This window comes from Littorina saxatilis, linkage group LG4, assembly GCF_037325665.1.
Source record: "Littorina saxatilis isolate snail1 linkage group LG4, US_GU_Lsax_2.0, whole genome shotgun sequence".
Taxonomy (NCBI): domain Eukaryota; kingdom Metazoa; phylum Mollusca; class Gastropoda; order Littorinimorpha; family Littorinidae; genus Littorina; species Littorina saxatilis.
In genome coordinates this window covers 46598489-46624597 of record NC_090248.1, presented here as the reverse complement: position 1 = coordinate 46624597, position 26109 = coordinate 46598489, and the positions used below count along the sequence as shown (strand labels likewise).

The following is a 26109-nucleotide window of genomic DNA, read 5'->3' as shown; positions in this document are numbered from 1 at the left end:
GTTTCGCTCGATACAGACTAACACAGACCACCGAAACCCAAATGGGGAGCTGAAGCAACGTAAAAGCAATAGTTTGGCGTCCAAAACAGTTACAGATTGCTCAAAGGTTTCTCTCAAAATTAATTAATTCGTTAAATAGATGATCCAGCTCTGAGCAATAGCGAAATGGGCGGAGCTTAGGTTTGTTCCAGCTCTGACGCGATTCCCAAAACGGACACAATTATTGACAAACTTTTAGTACGACTGATGTGAGCCGAATTTATTGGGGAAAGTTCAATGAATGCAAAAAGGTATGCCAAATAGTAGTGTGTCATTCTAGGCCGCAGTGAGTCGTCGAAAATAGTGTTTTTTTCTGTGCGTTTTTTCAGTAAATAATGCAATGTAACAGCACACACATTTGCTTGCAGAATTAAACAACAAATTTCACTGATACATGCTAGTCACATTGCATCCAAAAAGAATGATCTACGACTCCAAACTTTGAAAATAAACTGCACTTATATTAAAATATTCTATCAACCCGTACGGCTTAAGTTTAAGGCCTAAGTACTGCGGCATTTAGGGTCGAAACTACTTCCGCTATATTCGAAAGGGTGTGCTTGTGAGCTTCTTTAACAAAAATATTCATTTTGTCAAAATAACATGGACGCCTGTTCATTTTGAATGAACATTTTTCTTGTGTTTCCTTTGCGTTGGGTTGTGGTGAAATACACAGCGGTTATCTGTTTGCGAGTTGCCTGGAACACGGTTTTTTAATAACATCTCTCGATCTTCACATATTTTGTCATGTGAATAAGAACAGAACAAGTTCGTCAAACATATTTCTTATTTTATCTGCATTGAATGAATTTACAACGTCCTTCTTGTTAATTGTTTATTCATAAAGACTACTTGTACTGAAGAAAATGTTTCCCCCTTTCAACGGGTGGAGTAGTGCGCCGGAGTAGTGTCCCTTGCGTAGAAACGTGGGCGAATAACACGATCTGCGCATCACCCGGAAAAGGAAATAAGTCGAATCTGCTCGCGATAAAAGAAGTGCGCATGTGCGAGATCTAAAATGGCCGCGGAACTGTTGACTGGTGTATGCTCAAGAAAACACATCAATTCTGTGGGGAATTTCCAAATGTCATCAGCTACAAAGACAGGTTGACCGACCCGTTGGAAAAGTGAAAAGGTATAGTTGCGTTTGAAATCTTTTCGGTTTCACTTGTTTTCGACGTTGTATTGGTACACTCGCTCCAGTTGCATGCAAAAATGAAGACAGATTGTGATTGATATTGCCAGACGTTCGCATGGAAATTTACCATACTTATCCAACTATCCCGAGCGTCATGTGCCTTTAGCCGTAACTTAAAGTGTGTCAAACGTTCTAACCGATGTCGCACTCATGTCGCTTGATTCGGAATTTTGCTGGTGCTGTGATTGTGAAATCTCGGATTCAGGTAAATAAACGCACAGTTACTCTTGTGAACCATGGTAATGGAGGAGTAGGGGGGGGGGGGGGGGGGGGGGGGGGGGGGGGGGGGGGGGGGTGGGGGGGTGTTGCGTCATCCACGACGTAAAGTTTACCTCTTACATGACTTTGTAACCATTTGCCATCTGTGTATTCTATATATTTTGAGGTAATGTTAAACTTTAGCGTGTATAATTCTGAGACATTTCACTTAGACTAGTCTCCAAATGTGTAGAACCTGCACTTGTAATCATAACCAGTCATTTTAGATCCCTTTCAAGTTACGGAATGAACTCCTATGAACTGTACGAATGCATTTCGTTTACAAATTACATGGGTCAAAGAAGGAATTATCCGTATGAGCGGACAAGGGAGACAACTCTTTCGTGTAAATGATGTCCCATGGTTGACAACGTTCGCCATTTTGGGTGCATTTTCGTCGATTGAACAACCAAATTAATTAATCATGCTTAAGTTTGGAGCTCAATCCGTCAATTAATGTCACGACAAATGTTCTTTGGCTTGCTTACATGGACTTGTATCAAAAATAAGTCAAGAATGTCACTGGATTTTGAGCTATGAATTTAACACACTAAAGTTCAAGATTACCGCACAATTACTTAAATTACTGTCCCGTTTATAAAAAAAAGATAGAAATTTTAAAAGTTCCACCAACAGCTAGTTGATTAGAATAGATAATTGTGTGAACATTTATATTACACAAAATAAAATGAAATTTAATATGAGAAACGTGATTTTGTTATGCTATAAATTAGATATATATACATTAGATGTTGTGTTTTTGCAATGTTATTGTGTTTCACCTAATTCATGCTGCATTCAGATGGTATTATGATGAAAATGTGAATGTTGTTGTTTTATATCTTCTTATTAAGTTATTGTAAAAATGCAGAGGTCATCCAGGGAACAATCACAACAATTATGTGTTTTATTCTAATTAATAATAATAATTAAGCTAGAGCTATGATTATCAATATCATTAGTTTTGTGCAAGACTTCAGTGAATGCATTAGGCCAAAAAAAAAAATAGTCTGTTTACGGTAACCCGACCGACCCTATGTTTTTCGCGCGACTTGACTTTTTTTGGCATTTGGGAAAAAAATAAAATAAATAAATAACGTAAAAATATGGGTTTTTTTGGGGGGGAAAAAAAACAAAAAAAACACCCAACCTACCGACCCTATTATTTTGGCCTATGTTACTGTAAACAGACCTATTTTTTTTTTGGCCTTATCAACAACAAGGACTTGAACAGATCGATTCTTAATTCTCAGATGCCGTCAAACCCTTGCAAGCAAGCAGCGGCACGCAGCGTGTTGCAGAAAGCAGACGCTGTGTGTTTTGATGTAGACTCTACAGTTTGCAAAGACGAGGGCCTTGATGAGTTGGCCGAGTTCTGCGGGGTTGGGAAACAGGTGAAAGAATGGTGAGTGACTCATAATAACTAGGTCCTTCTGATGAAATATGATTTTTGTTTGTGTGTGTGTGTGAGCGGGCAGGTGTGGTATTTGGGAGAAGGTGTGTGTGTAAAATATGAGTGAGGGGGGGGGGGGGAAGATTCATACTCAGATGTTTTAGTTGTACAAGGCCATTAGACTGACCAATTATAGTATGTTATTAGAGCTGTGCATGTTTGTCTGTTGGAAAGTAAGTAATTGAGTGAGAAAGAAAATGTGTGTGTGTGTGAACCTGCATGCATGCTTGTGAGTTTTTCTTTTTTTTTCTTTTGGGATTTTTTTGCCGCATCTGTATTATCTGCTCAATTCTCTAACACGCAGAATCATTTCTTTGTATTTTAAGTAAATTGTCAAAAACAGGACCCTGAGAGCAATGGGGGGAGATGTGTCCTTCCGAGAGGCTCTGTCAGAACGTCTGAAAATCGTCAACCCGAGTCTTGAACAAGTGGAGTCCTTCGTCGCTTCCAGGCCACCCCAGCTCAGTGAGGGAATAGCGTATGCAAGTTTTATTCATTTTTATAGCCATATAACTCTATTGTTCAAATACAGTGGAAACCACCCCCCCACCTCCCACTCCCACTCCCAATTTAAAACTTCCTCCCTTTGAGGACCTTGTCTTTTCGCATTTTGTGTTCATTAGCCCTGTACATTTACCCCCATTTTAACACTTTCGCGACGGGAGGTGACTAAATTAGTAACAGCGCTGACACGCCCACGGACGGGAAGTGACTATTTGAGTAACAGACATACAAGGTACACGACTCGTGATTGCTTCCCGGTTTTTGAAGCTTGCAATAAATTGAGTTGTTTCCCTCGATAAACGTGACTTTCTCTTCCGTCTTGTGCAAATTAGAGAAGATTTGAGTGGTTTTTTCGAACAAAAAAAATGAATCGAAGGCGAGCCTTGTCACGGGAGGAGATTCTCCGGATGTTGGATCTTGAGGATCCTGTAGATCATGATTCCGACGTGTTGTTTTCGCCTCAAGAAAGCGATAATAGCAGTGATATTGAGGAAGAAGCAGTCCTGTTGTTGCTAGTATGAGTCGGCAAACTACACGTGGTAGGGTGGTACTGCATGGATCTTCGAATCGTGTTGTTGCAAGGGGGGCGTGGCAGCACTGATAACAATCGATGGCTGGAGCCTCCTAATCCTTTTGGAAAGTTTCATAGGTGTACAGTTGGGACTTTGTTGTGAAAATGTGACTTATATTCAATATGGATTACCTAGACATCATTTGGTGAGTGTCACAGTTTTGTTTCATTTGCGACGGGCGCAGTGGCGTGGTGGTAAGACGTCGGCCTCCTAATCGGGAGGTCGTGAGTTCGAATCCCGGTCGCTGCCGCCTGGTGGGTTAAGAGTGGAGATTTTTCCGATCTCCCAGGTCAACTTATGTACAGACCTGCTAGTGTCTTAACCCCCTTCGTGTGTACACGCAAGCACAAGACCAAGTGCGCACGGAAAAGATCCTGTAATCCATGTCAGAGTTCGGTGGGTTATAGAAACACGAAAATACCCAGCATGCCTCCCCCGAAATCGGCGTATGGCTGCCTGAATGGCGGGGTAAAAAACGGTCATACACGTAAAAATCCACTCGTGCTGAAAACATGAGTGAACGTGGGAGTCTAAGCCCATGAACGAAGAAGAAGAAGAAGAAGAAGAGTTTCATTTGAGTCAGGATGCTGTGAGTGAATGCGGGATTTGCTTGTTTTTTTCTTTGTACTGTCTCCTTATTTCTGTGTAGAATTTGAACAATATTTCAGCTAATTCATAGGTTTTATACCTTGTTTGGTTATAAAATTATTTATAATACTTTCTGTTAAAAAATAACTTTTAAAAAAGCAGTGGAAAAGAAAACACACACAAAAAACCGTTAAAAAACACAAATTATCCCCCTTTCACCACCCCTTTGCTAAAACAAATCGCGTGACAAACTTATGAATAGCACGACTGAACTGGGCATCCATTTTTTAATTAGTACACAAAATTTGGTGGTGATTGGACTTAATTCAAGCTTGCTAGACAGATTTCTTTACAGTTACTGTTTTTTGGGAAGTTTCTTGGTGGCAAGCTTGGGCAGGCAGGACGTTAACGCCGTGGCAATGCTAGTCACAATAGTGTTAAGGCTCCCTCCTTTTTAAGACCTGATTTTCTCAGATTTGTTTAGGTCTTAAAAGGGGGTTCCACTGTAGTGGACGCTTGCTTTCGCTCTTGTTATTTTTCTTTCTATTTTATTTCATTTCTATGAGGTTGAAATGTGCTCCTCTTTGTTTCCGTTTCCACCACATCAGCTACCAGGGCATTTACAATAAAGTTTAAGTTAGATGCCTGTTTGTTTTGGCTTTGGTGTGTGTGCATGATTGGGTGTTTACGTTTCTAAATCAGGAAGTCTTACCTGTAAAATGCCCCAGCATTTTGTATTTATATTGCATGTTGCTCTTTAGGTTATATCAATCATGAAAATAATAGTCATAGTGTGTGTGTGTGTGTGTGTGTTTGGCACCCAGTGCAGGTCTTTGTGTTTTCTACTTTTTTGTTTCTTTCGCCAAAATAAGCATGGTGCTGTTCTTTTGCACAATACTCTAGGCTACATGTCAGACCAGTCATAATAATTGATACTTCATCCATTTTTCAAAGTATTCATAGTTTTTACATACAGCTTTGATTTGAGCAAACTTTTCTCTCTATGCCTGACAAATTTGGCTGTACATGTAGTTGTTATTATTGCTTACTTTCTGTGTATTTCCAGGGACCTTGTTGCATTATTGCAGTCCAGAAATATACAGGTGTTTCTGGTCTCCGGCGGCTTTCGCAGAATAATAGAACCTGCAGCACAACTGCTCAACATTCCCCATGAAAGTATCTTCGCCAACAGGCTGGTGTTTAAAAATGGTGAGAGTCTGAGGCTTCAATGAGGACCTGACTTAGTTTGTATCCGGCATGAGAATTGTCCCCGAAATCGCGTATTTCCGCGAAAAGGAAATTACGTTTCAGCGAAAATAAAAAATATGAAAATTCACCCTGCAAAATACATTAACGCTGCAAGATTTTTTTGGAAATGTTTGATTTACTTTGATATGAGCACACTATGTTGTAGAATTTAGAGCTGATTAATTGATAGATGCATGGGTAAATAAATGATGGATTGATTTATTGTGTGCGGAACAGTACAGCAAGAGAAACAAGTAGACTGGTTGATTGGTTGTACACAGGACAGTATGGATAAGGATAAGAGGGGCCCGGGTAGCTCAGGTGGTAGAGCACTGGACTTGTGATCGAAAGGTCGCTGGTTTGAATCCGGGCCGGGACGGACATGGGTCAACTTTATGTGCAGACCCAGAGACGGTATCCATCTCCCACCCCCGTGTCACCACAGTGGCACGTAAAAGACCTCGGGTCATTCTGCCATAAGTGCAGATGGCTGATACCACCTAAACACGCATACACTTGTGTATCTCATCTAAAGTCGGGTTAAGACCCGGGATCATATTGCCCCAAATGGCTTTGCTGTGAGCTAGGGCGTAAAACTTGAATTTCACTCATAAGGATAAGATTTTGTATACAGTATAGTCCTCTGAGGTTACACTCATGGAAATTCGGGTTGCTTTCTCTCCTGGGAAAGCGAGCTGCCATACACTGATACAGAACAGCGCTATCTCTTTTTACATTTAGTCAAGTTTTGACTAAATGTTTTAACGTAGAGGGGGGAATCGAGACGAGGGTCGTGGTGTATGTGTGTGTGTGTGTGTGTCTGTCTGTCTGTGTGTGTGTGTGTGTGTGTAGAGCGATTCAGACTAAACTACTGGACCGATCTTTATGAAATTTGACATGAGAGTTCCTGGGTATGAAATCCCCGAACGTTTTTTTCATTTTTTTGATAAATGTCTTTGATGACGTCATATCCGGCTTTTCGTGAAAGTTGAGGCGGCACTGTCACGCCCTCATTTTTCAACCAAATTGGTTCAAATTTTGGTCAAGTAATCTTCGACGAAGCCCGGGGTTCGGTATTGCATTTCAGCTTGGTGGCTTAAAAATTAATTAATGACTTTGGTCATTAAAAATCGGAAAATTGTAAAAAAAAAATAAAAATTTATAAAATGCTCCAAATTTACGTTTATCTTATTCTCCATCATTTGCTGATTCCAAAAACATATAAATATGTTATATTCGGATTAAAAACAAGCTCTGAAAATTAAATATATAAAAATTATTATCAAAATTAAATTGTCCAAATCAATTTAAAAACACTTTCATCTTATTCCTTGTCGGTTCCTGATTCCAAAAACATATAGATATGATATGTTTGGATTAAAAACACGCTCAGAAAGTTAAAACAAAGAGAGGTACAGAAAAGCGTGCTATCCTTCTTAGCGCAACTACTACCCCGCTCTTCTTGTCAATTTCACTGCCTTTGCCATGAGCGGTGGCCTGACGATGCTACGAGTAAAATGGCATTGCGTTCAGTTTCATTCTGTGAGTTCGACAGCTACTTGACTAAATATTGTATTTTCGCCTTACGCGACTTGTTTTTCTTCTTCTTGCATAGGTGTATTCATGTGTATTCAAGCCCTGAGACTTTCACTGTGAACTTAGGTTCTTTATTGTGAGCAAGAGTAAAGAGTTAACTGGTTGATTCATTGTCCCCAGGACAGTACAGCGGGTTTGATCCAGAGGAGCCGACGTCAGAGTCAGGTGGCAAGACCCGAGTGACAGGGATGCTGAAGGAAAAGTTTGGTTTGAAGAATCTGGTGATGATCGGTGATGGTGCTACAGACATGGAAGCTTCCCCTCCTGCTGTGAGTTGTGCAATTCACCTTGTTAATGTTTCAGGCTGAGGAATTCTCCTGCGAATTTCAGAGGAAACCTGATTGTTTTTTCTGAGGAAGAAAATAAATTAAGAAGAAAAAAATCTAGCTGATGTGTGTGTGTGTGTGTGTGTGTGTGTGTGTGTGTGTGTGTGTTTCCTCCAACAAGTGAAAGTTGAATTTTCCCCCGGATGAAAAAATCACTTTATATAGATTTACTACACAAGTCATGATCAATATGCTATTGTACACTGTCCAGATATAAATATACTGCACATTTTTGCGAGGAGAGGCCTCCGGATAGCTACTTTTACTGTGACTGGACCGCCTGTGTGTCCTTGATTACTTGGGCCCTCTAACGAAACACTATCGCCTTCAGCTCGACGTGGAAGCGCTCATTCCTTCACAACGGTAATAACTGATTGGTTGATTTGTGAAACATTCTGTAAGACATAGTAACTAGCAGAAGAGACACGTCATTTCATTAATACTCTTTCTTCTCTTTTTTTTTTCCAGGACGCATTCATTGGCTATGGCGGGAACGTTGTTCGTGACAAAGTGAAAAACAACGCTGACTGGTTTGTCACAGACTTCCAGGAACTTATCTCCGCTCTGCAAGAAGCAAAGGAGCTGTCCAGTTGATTTTTGTAAAAATATAGGAAGGGAAAGGAATGGGATTGGGAATTGTAGTTCTTTTTTTTTTTATAAGTGGTGAATGTTTTTTGTTTGTTAAAAGAAAGCACCATTATTACAGCAAAATAAGTATATATTTAAGTGTAAATTTATATGTTCTTGAGGCCGAAGTGTCTTGATATAAAATTTGTGATGGGGGCGTGAGGCCTTATTTTTTTTAATTACTTTTTTAATGTTTGGTAACATCATACAGACTCATGTTTCGTGGAGTATCTGATAGATGCACAATGTGGGATTGGACATTCCAAAATGTGATGATACATTTCTTATCAGATGTTATGGTCTTCATGTCATACAGAAAACCTCAGGGATAAATTTACATTAATTGGTGTGGTCAGCTTATGTTTTATCCTTGGAGTCCACACCTTCCCAGCACTGAGAATTCGGTTATCTAGAGCAGCCATCTAAAAATAGCCCAGCCAGTTGCACACAACTGAGGGTCAGTGCCAGCAACAAACTGGCCTCCGTCTGTAGCTGTAATACTCTTGATAGCTTAGTTGTTTGTTTCATTTTTCTCTCCTGAAATTTGACACATGACTTGATTGACTTCTGTAGATGATACTCAATGCAATTTTAATCCCGTTTGAGTTAGGTAAGTAGAATAGATCAGTACTAACTGATTATGTTGCTTTGATGTGGTTTGAAAGTGTTATGTACAGATCAGCTTGTCATTATTGAAGAATAGTGCCATGTACACACAGAGTTACTACAGACATGATACTCAGTTTTGTTTTAGATGCAAAAAGCATGCAAGCAACCAGAGTAAACAAAGCAAGCCTTACCTTTGCACCAGAAAGCGAATGAATAACTGCCAATACACCTGCACTCCATTGTGATAATCCACTGCTCGCGATATCCGATGGATTTTAAAGTACATATATTTTGTTTTACACTATTATAGTGCAAGAGGGCAAGCAGAAAGTTGTCTTTTTCAGCCAAATAATCTATTTTGCATCGTACTGTAATAATACATAATGTACATAACCAATCTTCTCGGCATGGCACACACTTCAGAGACGGACATAAATATGTACAGTCGAACCCACCTAAAACGAACACGCTAGTTACGAATTTTGACTTATAACGTATTAGTTTTAAGTTCCCAACTGAATACCTCTTTCTTCATGCTCAAAATAAATGCTTGAAACGAATTCTTTGTAACGAATTTATGCTTATAACGAGCACTTTTTTGATTCCCAAGCATGCATAATGTCTGTAATTTACTCACGCTTATGACGAAATCTTTAAACTCGTCCCGAGATCGACATATCATGGGAATTTGAAAAGTTTGAATGTGTCAAAGTCTTCCCTTGCGTCGACTGCTTGAACCATCGCTCAACCGAATGTCGCCAGCACAAGGCTTGTTCGCATGACCAACTTCTCGTTCGTATTTGCATACGAGAATAACGGTATTTTTAACGGCACTTGAGCCAAAGCGAGGCTTACTTCCTTCCGTTATCTTGTCGTGTCGTCTGCGCTGCATTTGAGTCGGTTTCGTCGAAGTTTTCTGCTTTTGTTTTTGCATCGATAAAGTACTTTAGCGCTTCGACAAGCAAGATGGAGGATGATGAGTTTGAAACTTTCTTTCGAGTTGTTTCTTAACAACAAAAAGTATGCGGAATTGGAATGAATGTGTCAAAGCCTTCCCTTGCGTCGACTGCTTGAACCATCGCTCAACCGATCACTGAATAAAGTTAAACTGATTACACTGTACTCACAAAACAATTTTAAATTTAGAATCAAAGTGATTGATAGCTCAGACACTGAACATGAATGACTGATATAATGATCAGCTTTGATCGCGACTACAGTCAGACAGATCGCCTACAACGATGGCAGAGAACAAGAAGAAACGAGCGATCTCTCTTGAGAGAAAGCTACAAATTTTACACGACGTCAACATGAAGACTGGATTAAAATCGGCGGTTGCTGCAAAGCATGGGATATCGGCATCCACCCTGTCTACCATACTCAAAAATAGGGTGAAGATCAACGATGCTTTCAGCGACTCATCCCACTCACCGACATCCAAAAAAATGAGAGAAAGCAAACACGGCAAGATTTTGGATGATGCAGTTTACAATCATCACTCAACATGAGACACACATGAACATGTGACTGAATGTCACTTTATTGTCCAAACGTGAAGCAGCATGAAAGTTGCGAAAGAAACAAATTGAAACACCATAAAATGTACAAGACTTAAAAAAAAATTAAATAAAAAAAAATTAAATAAAAAAAATTAAATAAAAAAAAATAAAAAATAAAAAATAAATAAATAAATCAATTTTCTTAATACGAATTTTGGTTAAGACGAACTTTTTTTCCAATCCCCAGTGATTCGTCTTAAGCGAGTTCGACTGTACATGCACACGAACATTCAGCTGTAGATGACTGTCATTTTGTTTCTTGCAGCATCATCTAAATTGTGGCTTGTTTTTGAATTTTGTTCTTTGGATATCTTGCTGCCATGAATTGTCCCAGCGCTGGTGACACCAGATTGTGACGCTGTCGCATAATGAACTGCAGATGCTTTTCCTCCTGTCGTGTGGCCCATGCCCTACGCTTGAGAGAGTTGATGCTTGCATGCAGTATGTTGTTCTCCACCTAATGAGAACACACGGTGCAGTTTTCAGCATTATGAGGCAACCAAAACGACTCTGTGATAGCCCTCTGTGCTGTAATGTCCAATGTTTTCAAGTCTTTTGTCCTGAGCGCTTTTTTCATCACGATGCAACGCCTGTTACACATTTGAGCTGGATGCATGCTTGTCATTTTCATTGATACTTAAATGGAGAAAACCTGCACTATACTACTTTGTAATTAACACATTGTTTTGGTTTATGTTTATCACTTTGTCGCTTAGTGCTCTCTCCAAATATTCTACACATTGCATTTAAACTGTCCTGATATTGACACATTTCATGTCATCAAAATGTGCACAGTCCACAAAGAAAATACCCCATAAAACAGCACAAATACCGACACATACACTTTCCTTTAGATATTAGGCACATATTCATTCCACTAATGCTTGCTTTTCACAGAACGGAGAGCACAGTGATTGGAGTAGACACTTTCCCCAAAGTACTGGCCACAGGGTATGGGTTAACTTATTGCCTTGGTGATAAAATGCAGTGCATTTTGTTTCATTTTGTGATTCGACATATGGACTAAAGGTATTAATTTCGCTTTACTTGACTTGTTTTTTTCCTGCAGCTGCATATCAGGTGTCTTAGATATTCAGGTCACGTGTTATTTGTTAAATTGTCACATTCCTGTGATTTTTCAGTGCACCAAACTTTGATGGTTTGCATTTTTAGCTGCTAAAGTAATATCTGTCTTATGCCCAGGCCTTAATATTGATTGTGTGATTTTATTTCCACCTTGTAAGGATATTGAACAAGTCGCGTAAGGCGAAAATACAACATTTAGTCAAGTAGCTGTCGAACTCACAGAATGAAACTGAACGCAAAGCAACGCAGCAAGACCGTATACTCGTAGTCCACCGCTCACGGCATAGGCAGTGAAATTGACAAGAAGAGCGGGGTAGTAGTTGCGCTGGGAAGGATAGCACACTTTTCTGTACCTCTCTTCGTTTTAACTTTCTGAGCGTGTTTTTAATCCAAACATATCATATCTATATGTTTTTGGAATCAGGAACCGACAAGGAATAAGATGAAAGTGTTTTTAAATTGATTTGGAAAATTTAATTTTGATAATAATTTTTATATTTTAATTTTCAGAGCTTGTTTTTAATCCGAATATAACATATTTATATGTTTTTGGAATCAGCAAATGATGGAGAATAAGATAAACGTAAATTTGGATCGTTTTATAAAAAATTTTTTTTTTTAACAATTTTCCGATTTTTAATGACCAAAGTCATTAATTAATTTTTAAGCCACCACGCTGAAATGCAATACCGAAGTCCGGGCTTCGTCGAACATTACCCGACCAAAATTTCAACCAGTTTGGTTGAAAAATGAGGGCGTGACAGTGCCGCCTCAACTTTCACGAAAAGCCGGATATGACGTCATCAAAGACATTTACCAAAAAACTGAAAAAAACGTCTGAGGATATCATACCCAGGAACTCTCATGTCAAATTTCATAAAGATCGGTCCAGTAGTTTAGTCTGAATCGCTCTACACACACATACACACACACACACACACGCACATACACCACGACCCTCGTCTCGATTCCCCCCTCTACGTTAAAACATTTAGTCAAAACTTGACTAAATGTAAAAATGAATCTAGCACTATGAATTTGTTAACAATACAGCATTGTCATTTCTTGTCAGAAGCTTGATATGGGTTAAAACAAGCCTTTCGGAAATAAAATCACTTTTAGGACAACTTTGAATGTGTAGTTTTGAGTGAGTGAGTTGATACACATTTTTCTTCTTCAGAAATAGTACATAATTGTGCAGAACTCTAGATTTATTTGTCAAAACCCTTGCAGGAAAGAAAAGTGGTTGCATGGTTGCAGCAGCAAGTCTCAGTACAGGGGACACCCCCCCCCCCCCCCCCCCCCCCTTAAGACCTTGCTTTAACAGATTTTCTGTTCATTGTCTCTTTTTGTTCCTCCATTTAACTTGACTACCCCCCGCGGGTTAGGGGGAAGAATTTACCCGATGCTCCCCAGCATGTCGTAAGAGGCGACTAACGGATTCTGTTTCTCCTTTTACCCTTGTTAAGTGTTTCTTGTATAGAATATAGTCAATTTTTGTACAGATTTTAGTCAAGCAGTATGTAAGAAATGTTAAGTCCTTTGTACTGGAAACTTGCATTCTCCCAGTAAGGTCATACATTGTACTACGTTGCAAGCCCCTGGAGCAAATTTTTGATTAGTGCTTTTGTGAACAAGAAACAATTAACAAGTGGCTCTATCCCATCTCCCCCCTTTCACCGTCGCGATATAACCTTGAACGGTTGAAAACGACGTTAAACACCAAATAAAGAAAGAAAGAACTTGCATTCTCCCAGTAAGGTAATATATTGTCCCAGTAAGGTTGTACTACGTTGCAAGCCCCTGGAGCAAATTTTTGATTAGTGCTTTTGTGAACAAGAAACAATTAACAAGTGGCTCTATTCCATCTCCCACCCCCCCCCCCCTTTCCCCGTCGCGATATAACCTTGAACGGTTGAAAACGACGTTAAACACCAAATAAAGAAAGAAAGAACTTGCATTCTCCCGGTAAGGTAATATATTGTACTACGTTGCAAGCCCATGGAGCAATTTTTTGATTAGTGCTTTTGTGAACAAGAAACAATTAACAAGTGGCTCTTTCCCATTCCCCCCCCCCCCCCCCCCCCCCCTTTCCCCGTCGCGATATAACCTTGAACGATTGAAAACGACGTTAAACACCAAATAAAGAAAGAAAGAACTTGCATTCTCCCAGTAAGGTAATATATTGTACTACGTTGCAAGCCCCTGGAGCAATTTTTTGATTAGTGCTTTTGTGAACAAGAAACAATTAACAAGTGGCTCTATCCCATCTCCCCCCCCCCCCCCCCCCCCCCCCTTTCCCCGTCGCGATATAACCTTGAACGATTGAAAACGACGTTAAACACCAAATAAAGAAAGAAAGAACTTGCATTCTCCCAGTAAGGTAATATATTGTACTACGTTGCAAGCCCCTGGAGCAATTTTTTGATTAGTGCTTTTGTGAACAAGAAACAATTAACAAGTGGCTCTTTCCCATCTCCACCCCCCACCCCCCCCCCCCCCCCCTTTTCCCCGTCGCGATATAACCTTGAACGGTTGAAAAAACGACGTTAAACACTAAATAAAGAAAGAAAGAACTTGCATTCTCCCAGTAAAGTAATATATTGTACTACGTTGCAAGCCCCTGGAGCAATTTTTTGATTAGTGCTTTTGTGAACAAGAAACAATTAACAAGTGGCTCTATCCCATCTCCCCCCTTTCCCCGTCGCGATATAACCTTGAACGGTTGAAAACGACGTTAAACACCAAATAAAGAAAGAACTTGCATTCTCCCAGTAAGGTAATATATTGTACTACGTTGCAAGCCCCTGGAGCAAATTTTTGATTAGTGCTTTTGTGAACAAGAAACAATTAACAAGTGGCTCTATTCCATCTTTCCTCGTCGTGATATAACCTTGAACGGTTGAAAACGACGTTAAACACCAAATAAAGAAAGAAAGAACTTGCATTCTCCCAGTAAGGTAATATATTGTACTACGTTGCAAGCCCCTGGAGCAAATTTGTGATTAGGGCTTTTGTGGACAAGAAACAATTTACAAGTGGCTCTATCCCATCTCCCCCCCCCCCCCTTTCCCCGTCGGGATATAACCTTGAACGGTTGAAAACGACCTTAAACACCAAATAAAGAAAGAAAGAACTTGCATTCTCCCAGTAAGGTAATATATTGTACTACGTTGCAAGCCCCTGGAGCAAATTTTTGATTAGTGCTTTTGTGAACAAGAAACAATTAACAAGTGGCTCTATCCCATCTCCCCCCTTTCCCCGTCGTGATATAACCTTGAACGGTTGAAAACGACGTTAAACACCAAATAAAGAAAGAAAGATTTAACTTGACTCTCTCCTTTTGAAGACATGATTTCTTCACATGTTGGGAGGTCCTCAAAGGGGGGTTCCACTGTACTGACTGAAACACAATTAGGATTAGACACTCTCACCAGTACTTTAAGGACATGTGTACACACTCTCTGCATTTCACAAGGAAGATTGGCTAATTTATTGTTTATTGTTCAGATGCAGTTCATATACATGCAAGCAGGACAAGAAAAAAATTTCTATCATTAATCCCTCACACTCGGGAACAATACACTTAGCACAAACACATTCTCGCCCTCTTTCTCTCTCTCAAATCAAATGTACACACAAACACGATTCATAATTTTAACGCAGTTTATATCTAGGTCACTTGTATCTGTTCACAAATGCACTGTCACGCACAGCCATGCACAGTCACAAAGAACTTGATCCTTACACGTGCATACATAAACACTTCAGTAATTATAACCATCACACGCTTTTTCAACAGTAAGCATAACATACAATATAAAAGAAATTAACATGATGGATGAGTGTGCATGCCACTGCTGCTGTCATTATTTACAATCTATCTCTCGGGTAATGCTTCATCCATCCTTTTCTGACAAATCTATTTGTCCTGTGCATCACTCCATGTCCCAGGGTTAACGATCAGCAGAAGTTGTATCCGTTTTATCCTTCTGATACTGAACTCAACCTTGGCTCTTAGGCTCTACGTATAAGCCAGCAAATTGATGTCGTAGCAGCCATCCACCTGCAACAAAATGAATGATAGTATTGAGTTCCTATCTCAGATCACACATCAACCATACTTCTCATAAAACCAAACAATAACTAAAACTGAAGTGTAGTGGAACAACACTTGAGACTTTAAAAAATTTGAGAGAATCAGGTCTTAAAAAAGAGGACATTTTAACCCTTACACTGCTGCAATTCTGTAACACATGTTACATAGCCACTGGTGAATTAACGGAGAGAAAAATAAAGAAAAACGGTCATGTAGGTTTTCGCATCCATGGGAGGTAATCGGAACCGACCAAACAGACTGAGCCAGTAGCGCGACATATGTCGTGACAACCAGGTGACAGTATACTAAAGTAGCGCGACATATGTCGCGACAACCAGCCTAAGGGTTAAAATGGAAATAAATATACAGAAGCTTGAGTCGGGAGGTTTCAGGTTTCAACGGGGAGTTGCAGTGTACGTACTGTTAACTAATGAAATCAAGATGAGTCGAACTGCAAGCGTTGTTGTTACACAGGTTATGCTCACTCGATCCAGACTTAAGTAGTATCAACAGATTATAATTTTTAATCAACCCAGACCACATACATCGATCTTACAGATTGGTTCAATTTCCCTACAATAAAAAGCTACTTATGTCTCGGTGTTTATTTGTCTCGTAATTTATATAATTACACAATTATTTTTTTCTATCCGAGGCTGTTTTCAGAGAAAATTTCTGCAAAAACGTTGCAAATTGTGATGTTGATCAACACATTTCTAATTTGTAAGTAGTATCAACTAAACCCCATATACCAACATATCTGATTCTTTTAAATAGTTTTATCCTCAGGAGAGTGTCCCTGAAAATAAACGAAGTACTACTGCAGTAATGATTAACACACTTACCTCAAATCTTCCAAGTGACTGCGATGTCTGGCTGGTGGACACTTCCTCGGCAAGGGCCCATAATTGCTGCAGGTTTGCAGACAACCCGTCCAGGTCTGGGACACCCTGGTAGACAAGAAATGACATCATATTAATCACCAAGACTATTAAAATAATTGTATTGGATTTGAGCCACCATGGTAATTATGTCCCTCCTGGTATTAAGAAGATGAATGTTAGGTCTCTATGTTTTGGAATTAAGTTAAACAAGAAGAGCAAACGCTCGATCGAGTCACTTTCGCAGTTCTGAATATTATATGAGGCATCAGATGGACAGGAAGAAATTGCTATTCACAACACAATGAGTCACGTTCACATAAAATTTGAGCCCGGTCACTTTTATAGTTTCCGAGAAAAGCCCAACGTTAAGTTGTGTGTTGCCGAACAGAAAAGGCTAGTTATCTCCCTTGTTTTTCTGATAACGTTCGTAAAAGGCTACAGATGTAAATACTTTGATGTAAAGAATAATCCTACAAAGTTTCAATCACATCCGATGAACTTTGTCAAAGATATAAAATGTCTAATTTTTCCTTTGACGCTGACCTGTGACCTTGAAAAAGGTCAAAGGTCAACGAAACCATCGTTAAAGTGTAGAGGTCATTGGAGGTCACGACTAAACAAAATATGAGCCCGATCGCTTTGATAGTTTCCGAGAAAAGTCCAACGTTAAGGTGGTGTCTACGGCCGGCCGGCCGGACAGACTAACACTGACCGATTACATAGAGTCACTTTTTCTCAAGTGACTCAAAAACAAAGAAATACTGTACTCACTGATACAAGAACGAGACAAGACGGTACGAATTTTTGCTTATGGAAGCTTCATCAGGAAAAACAAGAACACAAAAAGACAACAACAAAACTTGACTAAATGTAAAAAGCAGACGCAACACGGAACGTGTTGATGGAACGAACCTTGTTTTTTAACTTTGTTCATCTTACCACAGTCACTGAGTTGTTTAGGTTTTGGAATTAAGATTAGTCAATAGGACTGAAGTATTTTGAGTTAGTCTTTTCTTTATTTGGTGTTTAACGTCGTTTTCAACCATTCAAGGTTATATCGCGACGGGGAAAGGGGGCAGATGGGATAGGGGAAAGGGGGGAGATGGGATAGAGCCACTTGTTAATTGTTTCTTGTTCACAAAAGCACTAATCAAAAAATTGCTCCAGGGGCTTGCAACGTAGTACAATATATGACCTTACTGGGAGAATGCAAGTTTCCAGTACAAAGGACTTAACATTTCTTACATACTGCTTGACTAAAATCTTTACAAACATTGACTATATTCTATACAAGAAACACTTAACAAGGGTAAAAGGAGAAACAGAACCGTTAGTCGCCTCTTACGACATGCTGGGTAGCATCGGGTAAATTCTTTCTCGTCCCAACCAATATGGGACTCCCCCTAACCCGCGGGGGGTTTGAGTTAGTCATTAATTGTAGAAATTCAGAAGAGATAATGTGTATATTCTGTGTGTGTGTGTGCGTTTCAGCTGTATAATTAACACACTACTATAAACACTAAATCCAAATAAATGAATTAACCTCCATACCCTTTTTAAAGCAGTTAATTAATTTCTAATGCAATGCAACACAATTTCAAATGACTCAGATCGCAACAGCAAATTATTCGGTGCAAATAATTCTTAACCATATAAATTACATTATAACCATTCAATCCTTGCCTTTTTCATGCTTTTGAACAACAAAATGATCACCATGGTTTACACTGAACAATTGCGATAAGACAACCTGATTCGATTCATAGTTGTCACCGATGAGAGAGACAAATTAGCCTGTATCACACACAGATGGGGAAAAAGTGTGTTGGACAGCATAACCGATATAACAGATGTGAACATTCTTATCATCAAGTCAAAAGTGAATTCACAATGTGATATCTGCCACCACCATAGTTTGCTTACACACAAGAAACTTTGGACAGACAGACTGACATGCATACACACAAAATGATATCAGTGTAACACTAATACCCTAATTATTGGTAGTGCAATAGCGTTAATTATGGATTGTTGTTATCATCATTTACATAAAAACTTATCTGTTAATCCAAACAATGATATAATTACTGTGATGTTCTTAACTACACTTTAACGTGGAATGTATGTATGTATGTATGTAGGTATGTATGTAGGTATGTATGTAGGTATGTATGCATGTGTATTGGTGTGTCGGTGTGTCAGGTGTGCAAGAAAAAAGGGTATTTTTTTTATCATGGGTTTTATGAATTTTCTTCTCTTATTCTTTTATAATTATTAATTAATGACCTATATGTGCTGATGACCAATTTAATTTCCTTTGTTGGATCAATAAAATGTTATGAGTTATGAGTTAATTCCTTGCCCTCTTTAGGGCGAGGGCCAGATATAAAAAAATTTAAAAAAAGCAAATCACTGCTTACTCTATTACCCTCGTTAAATAAAGATTTCTCTTGTCATTGTAATATACAGACTGTGAGACAGGACATAAAAACAAGAACAAATTAAGTTAAAGAAACAAAAAGATCGATCAGAAGGTAACAAGGTAAGGATATAAAAAGGAGCAGAAAGGAATGATGAAACATGAGGAAAAATGAAAATAAGAAGAAAAGTATATATTTTTAGGAGAGTCTAAACAAAAATAAAAATAGGCTTTTATTTATTTAAATTTTTTTTAAGCAAGTAAAATACTGAAGAGACAGAGGCTGTAAAGCCCAGAGTGAGGTAGAAAACTAAAAGAGTTGACTGTTCAGACAAAATTCATAACCATCACCAAGCATTGTAATTAAAAAATTTTTTTTATTAGATTCATAATAATTTTTTCAATTGGACTTTTTCAAGTAAATTGCAGATTTGCAGGAAACTCATTGAGAACCTGCTGAACGGAGATAAATGTACATGTGTATAAGATCCTGTCTACTAGTTACCATCAGAAGGAATATATATATTTTTTTTAATCCTTCCCTGATGATGATACTCTTGAGTGCATTTATCATGCACATATGGCACTTACAGTGAAAAGTTGATAAAACACAACTGATAATGTCAATTTGTTCTCATTGGACCTTTGTGAATGTGTAATGATGCGAAAAGCAATACTTCTTTGTCAGGCTCTTACTAACAGAGAACATTTAATTGTTTCATTCATGCTACTTGAATAATTATTTTTGAGTGGAATTTTGCATATAAGCATGTGCAGAGAAGTTCATTTCTTTTCAATGGTATATATAGTAGAAGCTGATAAACAATACACATGATACTGTGGTAAATGTGCGCATTGATTACAATCGTAAGCAAGTCTTACCCCCTCCCCACCCTTAGGTGTGGAAGACGCTACTCTCTGAAATATTAATCAGAGCACACTTCATAATATGTTTCATGATACATAAAGCAAAAGCACCCACACTGTTATTAAAAGGTTCCCAATTCTTCTTTACTTTGGGTATAGTGAAAACTGATGATGAAGAACTCATGCATGCGGATCAACTTTAAATCACAGCCAACTTGAACTTGAAAATATAGCAACGCATGTGAACAATTCAGGTGAATACGAAGTACATGTATAGGATTGGGCTGGGGAGAAAAAAGGGAGGAAGCACTGGGGAAGTTTATCAGTTTGACAAGAAGCCTAACTTCACGATTGTGAAAGGCAGCATTTCACAACAAGGATGTAATATTGAGATTCCTGACAGCAGAAACCTATTTGGCATCTGACACTGCCTGTGTACAATTTCACTTATTTATATAAAACTTCCCCAAAATTAAAAAAAATAGGATGGGGGAGGGGGGGTGTCAATCTAGTGATTTTATGCTAGCCATGTAGGAATTAAATACAACTGGTGGACACAGAGAAGTCGTCGATGAATGGCTGACAAGATCACAGCTAATAGCTGTGTTACATATAAACTTGGCCAAAATATTATTGCAACAATTTTCGCACGCTAAGAAAAGCATTAAAACGCAATTTATTTTAGTTGAAGTTATATGCCCCAAAAGGTAATTATGTCAGCTGTACATATCATTTGTCCGATTGATGGTACTTTGTATAGGCATCCCGTGACAGCCTGTCAAACAAGGTCACCCCTAAATTCGACCTGACAAAAACCATAGCCCCGTATTTTAAAATCTGCAAAAAATCAGAATATGCACAAACCAAACATTTCTGACAACCATTGGAAAGGCCATTCAATTTCCTGTTCAGAACATTTTGTTTTATGCACCTGACTTCTCTAGTCTTTATGTAGCCTTTTGTCAAAGGCGGTAGGTGTCAACCGTTTCAGAGGCCCAAAAAGGCACGTTTTGCGGCCATTTTTGAGGGGGTCCTCCACCCAAAGAGCCATATCTGCTCAAGTTCTCAATGATTTGCTTTGGAAAGTTCAGAAGTTATGACCAATAGGCTGACCAAAATGTGTGTTGCGTTTTGCCAATGTGTATACTTAGCGTGTCGTATTACGTAACTTTTCCGAAAGAACTAAACAAATATTCATATTAATTCAGGGTTTTAGGTTAAAAAATCGTGACTTTGCATGCTAAGCAAAAAATGGATGAGGCAATAGGTGCTAAAGTGTCAGGCAGATCCAAGTGTTGGTTTACATTTGCTGGAGATGGGAACACACAAGAAAAAGTATCGTTCGCCGTCATTGGTACTGAGTACACTACCCTTGGAGACTAACAGTCCGGGGCCTGTGCTTACTATCCTGTTCCAGCGCACTGTGCTCGGTGAGTTGCGCTTTTGTGACCCGCAGCGAAGGAAGCACAGGCCAAAGTTAGTTAATATCTTCACAGCTACTGTACGCATTAACAAGGACGGTGATCGATACATTTTCTTGCGCGTTCCCATCTCAAGCAAATGTAAACCAGCACTCGGATCTGCCTCAAACTTTGGCACCTATTGCCTCATCCATTTCTTTGCTTAGCAGGCAAAGTCACGATTTTTTAACCTAAAACCCTGAATTAATATGAATATTTGTTTAGTTCTTTCGGAAAATGTACGTAATACAACACGCTTATTATACACATTCGCAAAAGTAAACACCGATTTAGGTCAGCCTATTGGTCATAACTTCTGAACTTTCCAAAGCAAATCATTGAGAACTTGAGCAGATAAGGCTCTTTGGGTGGAGGACCACCTCAAAAATGGCCGCAAAACGTGCCTTTTTGGGCCTCTGAAACGGTTGACACCTACCGCCTTTGACAAAAGCCTACATAAAGACTAGAGAAGTCAGGTGCATAAAACAAAATGTTCTGAACAGAAAATTGAATGGCCTTTCCAATGGTTGTCACAAGTGTTTGGTTTGTGCATATTCTGATTTTTTGCAGATTTTAAAATACGGGGCTATGGTTTTTGTCAGGTCGATTTTAGGGGTGACCTTGTTTGACAGGCTGTCACGGGATGCCTATACAAAGTACCATCAATCGGACAAATGATATGTACAGCTGACATAATTACCTTTTCGAGCATATAAAATTTAACTAAAATGAATTGCGTTTTAATGCTTTTCTTAGCGTGCGAAAATTGTTGCAATAATTTTTTGGCCAAGTTTAGTTGCCCATTTTTCTTGCCCGCAAGCACCCCTAGAGATGGTTGCTTTTTTTCTATGGTTGCTTTTTCTCGCCAAATCCTTGCCTTTGAACTGCGAGTGGTACCCAAATCATGCTCCTACCTAGTAGTTTTACCTGACAAAACCTAGCCACCTCTCACGGCCAAGAAATGGGGGAAAGCATCAGCCAGGACCATGCATCATTCAGCCAGAACCAATTGACAGCAAACATATAAACACCAGCCCAAATCAGAAAGTATAAGGTTATGAGGGAAGATAACCATGCATGCAGTCTTACATCTTAACACACTGAACCATGAGTAACAGCCCTTTAATCAACGAAACACTTACTTTTAGCTGTGGACAAGAAACAGAACATACAAATGTATTCATTTATTCATCCTTGCTGACCCATACTCTAAACTTTATAAGACAATATATATCCTTTTAACAAAAAGTTCAGAACGTGTCAACTTTTCTCTCCTTCCAGATCAAGTTTGTCCAATGTCATTTTTGAAGTTTAAAAGTTGGGGCTGATGTTTTTAACAATTCTGTCATGTAATGTGGACAAAATCAAAGTAATTATTGATTTTTTTGTGTCAGTTATTGCTTAAACCAGTATTTTCAGTAAAACACTGTGAGCGGAACAGCACAATTATTATTTAGCAACATTATTTTACTAGCAAACCTACTTAATTATAACACATGCATTTATTCTAACAAATACCACCACAGACCTAAAGTGTATATATTTAAAGTCAGTACGTAGTACAGTGGAGTCAATCTGTATTCCTCATACAGTTTCATTAAAGTATGCATTAATTAAGACGCATCATCAGTAATTTCAAGAACCAGAGAGCGGATCGAAATTGCTTTATACCAGAAAGCATAATATTTCTCCTTTTTTTTCTCTTTTTTTTCTTTTAATTTTCTTTTTTTTAGATCCTGCCCTCTGTAAAACGTACTTCCATAGGAGAAAACTAACAGCTACAACAGGTAAACATGAAAAAAACAGTGCCGCGGCAGCTGTCACCTCACCTGTACTGTTTTCTTCTGAACCTTGGCCTTTGGTTCCTCCAGTAACCACGTTGGCAGCGGACTGGTTTTGGGACCCTGAGTAAACAGTTCATTGATCATCCATTCACTTCATCAAATAAAAGCTCATCAAATTTGCAGAAAATGAAATATTTGGGTTAATCTCCAAGACAATTACTACTCACATGCTGCACCCTAGACTGCCAGCACAGCATCTTTACTTTAATCAATGCCTTATGCTAGTGAGCTTCACTCTGTACTAATTAAGCTTTGATACAGTGTAGCTGTTTTTCCTTTACTCTCTACTCTAGTGAATAAACCTATAGAATAGATATTCGTCTGATGACTTCTACTGATGTGGCCGAGAGTGTGAACCTAGAAAGCTACCAAATACCTATATCATCATAAACAACAAACATCTTATTATAAATTTACAGGTACATTTATTTAATATCAAAGATAATATCCAATAAGACTGACCCCAGCACTGCGGAAGAGACGGAGCTCCTCCAGTTTAAACTCTCTCCACACGGGTGACGGCTGGTGCAGGATGAGTCGCAGTCCTGTGATGTTGCTCAGCTCGCAGCGAAACTGTAACACACATGCAGCGCATTAATATTCAGCTATCATTGCATGGTTTCACTGCAATGCAAAAAATGCTGCATCACATTCAGGTATTAAAAAAATAACACACGAGTGTGACACACACACACACAAGCATACACACACATTCGCATACAGTGATACACATACTCATTTCAGGTATTACAACAACAAAAATCAAAATCAAAAAGCTTGGGAAAAGTTTATTGCGCCTGACATTCACAAACGCTTTGGGGTCCCTTATTGATCAAACAAATTGTATTCATTTTCTCTCTTTTTCTCTCTCTCTCCCCCCCCCCCCCCCCTCTCTCTCTCTCTTTCTCTCACACTCTCTATCTATTACTCTTTATCTTGCACAAAGCCAATGTCAACATGTACTGTTCAAATGCTTTTAATTATAAATGCCATGCTAAGTGCATGCATTCGCAAATAACAGTTTCAATGGTCATCATTATTTAATGATGGTTACCTGTCTGCTGGTCAAAGAGATGTAGTCATGGGAGCCAGCTTCTGAGTGGGGGTCTGGCATTAGTTTCACTCTCTTCAGGCACGTCTTCCATTTGGGCTGGTCACCTATTTTTAATCAGTAAAGGAAAAAAAAAGATTCTTCAGTACACATCAATCTCTGAAGCTGAAAGGAATGAATTTGATTTATGTACATGCAGACAATCAGCTTTCAAATTAAAGAAAACATGAAAAAATGATTTCATATGCAATTTAGTCATTTAACAACATTTAATTGTTTTTTTCCATGTAATCAATAACAGTAACTGCACAGTGTGACTGTATCACAGAATGTGTGTGTGTGTGTTTGTGTGTGTGTGTGTGCATGCATCATGCAACATGTGTGTGTGTGTGTGTGTATGTGTGTGTGTTTGTGGTCTGAAGTTCACATTAATTTACTTTTCATTTCAATTAAGCTGCCTTATAAAAGCTATACCTAGGAATACGTCGATGGTACACGGTACCTATACATATTGTTTTCACATAATTTACACCAATTAACATGTACTTGAAACATTGTCTGTCATACAGCAAAGAGCAAAGCCTACCTGTGTGACGAGGAGTGTTCTCTGTGCGATACTTTGCCTTGACCGTCAAGGTAGCCACATAGAAGTTTTTAAAACGAATCTCACCAACCTGAAATCAACAACACCTGGATCAGTCCACAAATTAGGTCAGAAATAGTACACTTTTGTGTCACAGCAAATGAGTTACAAGAATTGCTTTTTTTGTTTTGGTTTGTTGGACCTCTCAGTAAATACTACATGAACATGCAAGAATTATAAGCAGCCAAAAAATACATTTATTTTTTTCCCCATCTATAAATCCCTTCAAATCCCTAGTATAACACCCCGCACTAGGAATACACATGCACATGTCATGAACACGCACCCACACACACCACAACGTTCATTTCATGTTCATTCTCTTTGGGCCATTTCTTTTTTTATTAAATTTGACAATCAATATTTTTTCCTTATTGGGCTTTTAACTGCTTTTTTTGGTAATATATAACACTGCAGATCTATGATCTGACAAAATCAGTTTAAGGCCTTTAAATACGCTGACACTCCACAAAGTCTCAAACTACATGCAGGAACGCATCTGACATATTTACATTCTAAAAAAGTGTCCGGATAACAATTGACAAAGAAGAAACATGCATCCAACTTTGAACTGAAAGAAATGAAGACATCATTGATCTGAAGTGCAGACAACAACAACAAATTGTGAAGGATATAATTATATATATATAACACAGAAAATGGACACACAAATTCTAACACTGAGAGAAGGGTTGAATTTTTCCTTCTGCATGCATCATTCACTGTTAAAGGCAACATGAACAAATTGTAATCTGTAAGGTTAAATTAATTGACCTGACATAACAACATCCTTGAATACAAATATTTTTTGTACACTCTAAACTTGTAACTTAATAATTAATGCCTAATAATTCTCTCTTTTTTGGGTATTTAAATACATATTTTTTTAATTTATGGAACGAAAATTTGAAAGAATTGTACAATATCTGAAGATGCATGCAAGGTATTTGAAAGATATTTGTACAATAACTATGTCCCAACAGTCTTAGACTAAGAGATCAATTAAAACGAACAAGATCCAAGTCTTTATTTTAGCAATATTTCAACTCAAATCAAGTTCATGCGGTAAAAGTATACTAAAACATGTATACAACTACTTTAGACAAAGTCAAGGTGCAGTAATTTTATTGTAGACAAAGGGAGAGGAAAAAGAGGGAAGGAGGGGGGAGGGGGGGGGGG

The 26109-nt window shown here is 38.6% G+C and overlaps 2 protein-coding genes across 5 annotated transcripts in view; one reads left to right on the top strand and one right to left on the bottom strand.

Moving 5' to 3' along the window:
• Positions 1-1034: 1034 nt before the first annotated feature.
• On the top strand, positions 1035-12797 carry LOC138964898 (phosphoserine phosphatase-like). Its single transcript, XM_070336968.1, has 6 exons — positions 1035-1174; positions 2749-2900; positions 3292-3426; positions 5679-5821; positions 7577-7725; positions 8251-12797. Exons 2-6 carry the CDS (start codon positions 2749-2751, stop codon positions 8374-8376), a joined length of 705 nt encoding a protein of 234 aa, XP_070193069.1. The 5' UTR covers positions 1035-1174; the 3' UTR covers positions 8377-12797.
• A 2518-nt stretch (positions 12798-15315) lies between these two features.
• LOC138964909 (nicolin-1-like) overlaps positions 15316-26109 on the bottom strand; it is a 16652-nt gene continuing 5858 nt past the window's right edge. For 3 of the 4 annotated variants that reach the window (XM_070336978.1, XM_070336979.1, XM_070336981.1), the window contains 7 exons: positions 24874-24961; positions 24291-24394; positions 23699-23809; positions 23222-23296; positions 19948-19983; positions 16608-16712; positions 15316-15729 (listed from right to left, as the gene is read on the bottom strand). In XM_070336978.1, the coding sequence (XP_070193079.1) occupies positions 15688-15729; positions 16608-16712; positions 19948-19983; positions 23222-23296; positions 23699-23809; positions 24291-24394; positions 24874-24961 (561 nt within the window). In that variant the 3' untranslated portion in view covers positions 15316-15687. The remainder of the gene's footprint in view (positions 15730-16607; positions 16713-19947; positions 19984-23221; positions 23297-23698; positions 23810-24290; positions 24395-24873; positions 24962-26109) is intronic. The other variant, XM_070336982.1, reaches the window with a different exon arrangement.